General features: G+C 34.2%; 1 protein-coding gene across 6 annotated transcripts in view; it reads right to left on the reverse strand.

Moving 5' to 3' along the window:
* The window catches only part of syt8 (synaptotagmin VIII), a 13,889-nt gene extending 9,987 nt beyond the window's left edge, over window positions 1-3,902 (reverse strand). For 2 of the 6 annotated variants that reach the window (XR_006371395.1, XM_044125714.1), the window contains exons 1-3: window positions 3,823-3,902; window positions 2,105-2,170; window positions 643-852 (exon numbers count right to left, since the gene is read on the reverse strand). Coding sequence is in view for 5 of the 6 variants with exons in the window: in XM_044125714.1 (XP_043981649.1) it covers window positions 643-852; window positions 2,105-2,117 (223 nt within the window). In the remaining variant the exon portion in view is untranslated. Of the gene's footprint in view, window positions 1-642; window positions 853-1,874; window positions 1,969-2,104; window positions 2,197-3,822 lie in introns of those variants that run through there. The other 4 variants (XM_044125717.1, XM_044125716.1, XM_044125719.1 and 1 more) reach the window with 4 other exon arrangements.
* Window positions 3,903-4,150: the final 248 nt, after the last annotated feature.

The following is a 4,150-nucleotide window of genomic DNA, read 5'->3' on the forward strand; positions in this document are numbered from 1 at the left end:
GACATGGAAAAACTGCTGATTTGAAGGACAAATGAAAGAAGCCATCTATGTTAAAAAAATAAGAAGCCAACACCAAGCAGAAAAGGTGGACTCAGATTTTATCTTTCTAATACTTATTCTGCAGCCCTGAGTCGTTCTCGTGGTTTTACAATTCACACAGTGGGACATGAAACCACATTGTTAGGGACACAGACACTGTCCTGAATTGAGGATAGGACCAATGACTCTGGTGTCCTAATATCCTGTCAGTGACTTTAATGGCCCTGTTAGTATGATTGTTCTCACAACAGTTTATAAGCCTGTTACTTCAATGTTCAGACATGAAGAAGCCTTTATGTTGAGTGTTCAAATGTGTTCAAGAAACAAGTTTTGTTGTCTCCTACGCATTTGGGATCACATAATCTGTGCATTTCAACAAGAAGAAGTCCAGTTGCCTTATAATTACCGACTTAAGGTTGTCAAGTCCCAATTGATCTAATCTGCACAGCAAACAGAATAAACCTGTTTGCAAATTCAAAGTTCATCCAACTATAACGTATGTTATTGTTGTGTGTTGTTAAACAACATCAGGTGCATAGATCAAACCTGAATGGAGAAAGTAACAGCACAACAATAAGGATCAGCTGCTGGTTGGTGGCTTACAGGGAATGTGGTCCAGCAGGTCTTCAAAGGAACCAGGAGCTGGATGAACTGAGGCATTGTGGGTAGACATGGTGGAGACCATGTGGATGGGTTGACTGGTGACTATTAGCTTTGACGATCCAGCTTTCATTTGATCCCTTGATTTTGATGTTCTATGTCCCCGAATTGAAGATCTTGATGGGTGATGGACTGGAGGCATTTTGAAGAGGTCTAAAAGCAAGACATGTGACAAAACATAAGACTCTGCTTCACACATTAAAAACAGATAATGGCAGTTATTTTCCTTATTAATTTATAATTTCATTCATGTGTGTCTTCAAATGAGGGAAGTCTAACCATCACTAGTAAAAAGAGTTTAAAAAGGGGTAGAAAAGAAAGCATGCCCCTTTAAATCTAGGATTTCACTCTCTGAGACATACTAGAAATCACACATTTTTACCTGAGTTTACAATTGTTTGCATCTAAATTCAAGTATGCAAAAATGACAAAAGATTCCTGGTTGTTTATAAATTATTAATTAATTATTTATTTATTCTCAGTATTGTGGCAACCATCTGTACAAGGGAAAGCTTTTCTGAAACCACCACCTATGATTAACAACATACATTCTAACATGCATCTGGTTCCAAGCTAAATAAACCACTAAAGCCAGAACAATGATCAATGAATGCAACATTTATCAATGATCCATTTATTGATAAATGTCCAACATGTTTTCATAGAACTAAACTCTGTATATAATTAATCAAAAGATTTTGAACTAGTTGTTGTTTCTTAAGGGACGCTGCACATCACATCATATGCCAGAGTTAACCATAAAGGCTTCATCTGTAGTCCCTCCAGGTAAGATAAACAAAAATACAACATATTTTTACTTATTGTGCAATATAGACAGCTTAACTAGTTTCTTCTAAAAAAAGAGAGAATAATAAACATAATAAATAAAAAGCATTTTTATTTATTATTTAGTCTTCACTTTTATTATGTAGATCCTGTTTTAATCTGTTAATGCACATAAACCTTTTATTTTATGCTCGCCATTTTTTTTTTATTCTAGTCATCTTTTTTAAATAGTAAATGATGCACTATATTAAAGTAATAATATATCACTTACAGAGTGATTCTTTGAAAAAATTAAATATGATGATGTTTTACATGTTACAAATTATATGAATACAATTTACAATCTTAATTAGCTATTATTTTTGTAAAAAACAGAAGAATATTCAAACCTTCTGCTCCCGGTTAAGAGATGTGTCTGTTAGTGGTTTTACAAAACAATTTTTATTCCTCTCTCCAGTTCTTGACAGTGTTCTAGAATGATGCCTCACAAGGAAGAACAAAACATATTTAGCATAACTAGATTTTTCTAAATTAAATAAAAAATTCTTTTTTACAAACTTTTTTTCAATTAATAAAAAAGCACAAAAACTTAAGGGAGTAATTTCAATGTCATACTCACTTCTGAGTTTCATAGATAAGTCAACATCTTCATTTTTCCTGACAACTGTTTGTGATGTCTCTAACCCTGAGTAAAAGAAAAGTTGTGTCAGAGTGAAGAGGAAGGAGGGGACATTTAACGGCTGAACGGCAGGAGTCTAAGGATTTTAATCAAAGGGAGGAAATGTCTCCTTCCTGCATCTACACCCAGTCATGCACTAAGTGTAATCAGGAGACTACATTACAAAGCCTCCCAGTAAATAAGTTTTCTTTGTGCTATTCTTAGCTGCTAAAGAAACTCTGGCTTTTAAAAAGGTCAATTATGCTGATAAACATACAAATTAAATAACTAAACTGTTTGACATATCTTACTTTCACACTTTGATTAAGCACAGTGACTAGATTTCCCACTAAGCCTTCACTAAGCATCCACTCTGAGGTCCTTCAGATTTTTTTGCTATGATGTCGAATAATTTATTGGTTTAATGTAAAAAGGAACAGAAAATGTGCAGGTTATTTCTCTAGGGTTATCAGTCAGGTCTCTCTCTGATTGTTTTTTGTTTTAACTGTTGGTCATTTGGTCTGAAGCGTAACTACACCAACAAGCCATTTTTAAAACATGAGGAGCAACTAGTTAAAGATTTAAAAATCTCAAATAGCAAAGTAAACTACAAGCTCATTTCCCATTTTTCTGTTCTGAGAGAGTGTGGCTTGCTTAAAAATAATCTGTAAGTAAACACTAGCTGCCAAAATACCTCCACTGTCTGCTTATCAAAATAAACATGCAGCTCCATATTTTTCGTACTGGTGTGTGAAATGTTGTTTAAAATCGTTTCTGTTCTTTATTTATTCCACATCGATTTAATTTGTTTTATTTCAGGCATGATCCGTCATGGAACTAAAATCCATTCAACCCTCTGAACTCTGGACAAAAAGTCAGGTTTGTGCTCAGGTTTCACCCATCCATCATTTCAAATGTTCCTGTTGGTTCTGTGTTCAGTAGCCACAGCTCTACAAACCATGCATGGAAAGTCAACAGTGTTTCCCAGCTCTGAGATGATAAAGATGGTGTATCTGTTACTCAGAAATGAAGCAAGTAAAAAGTAAACGTTTAACTGGTGTTATATTTTGAACCTGTGACATGGTGGACTAACAGACTGCTGTTGATTTGGTAGTCTAAAATTAAAGGCTGTGAGTGAATAGAATAAAACATTTTAAAGTCAGTTTATGATCTCCCTACTAATGTCACAGTTAGTTTATTTTAAATGTTTATTTTAAATCAATTGAAATCAGAAAGTATGCTTTTGCTCATCTATCTGTCCAATTGAATTGTCTTACTATGGTACAATAAATTATGCTGCATTCTATTCTAAACATAAAGAAAAATCAATATTTGGATTACCTTTTGATAATAATGGTAAACAACACTATTAAGCTCAAACTAAATGATTTTAGTTGAAAGTGAAAACAAGTGAGCTGATGAAATTTTTTGAGGTTTAGTAGATTTGAAAAATAACTAATATTAGAGATTTTAGGGACTACTCTGTTTAAATGGACTTTAATTGCTTTGTTAATACAACATTATCCTTACTGTCTTTTTAACTAGAAACATGTCTGCACTTACACTTTACTAAAAGAAAGACAAAGAAAAAAGGTAAGCAGAATAGGGAGAGTAAAATGAAGTGTCTGAACTGGAGCATCAACAGTATTATTACTCAAAACATAAAACCAGCACAATACCTGAGGCAGCCGCTTGTGGGATTTTGTTGGATTACTTTATGAATTCAGACTGTTAATAAAAGTATCAATGCTCTGCTGAGGTCCTTCATCTTCACTTGGGTGAGTGTGTTTACTTCAGCCAGCAGCAGCCACCACACCCTCACCCTGCACCGTCAGTGTTCAAACACAGGTGGAGTTTCTTCTTATTTAATGAGTCCACCAGAACAGGTACAGCTAACTGACAAAACAAACAGCTAAACTCACAGTTACTCTATATTGGGGCTACGCAGGTTTTTACAAGTTCCTAGTTGGAAGAATTAATCTTTTAAGTGGCTAAGTGAAACATATT

This window comes from Gambusia affinis, linkage group LG08 (assembly GCF_019740435.1).
Source record: "Gambusia affinis linkage group LG08, SWU_Gaff_1.0, whole genome shotgun sequence".
In the NCBI taxonomy this organism is placed as follows: domain Eukaryota; kingdom Metazoa; phylum Chordata; class Actinopteri; order Cyprinodontiformes; family Poeciliidae; genus Gambusia; species Gambusia affinis.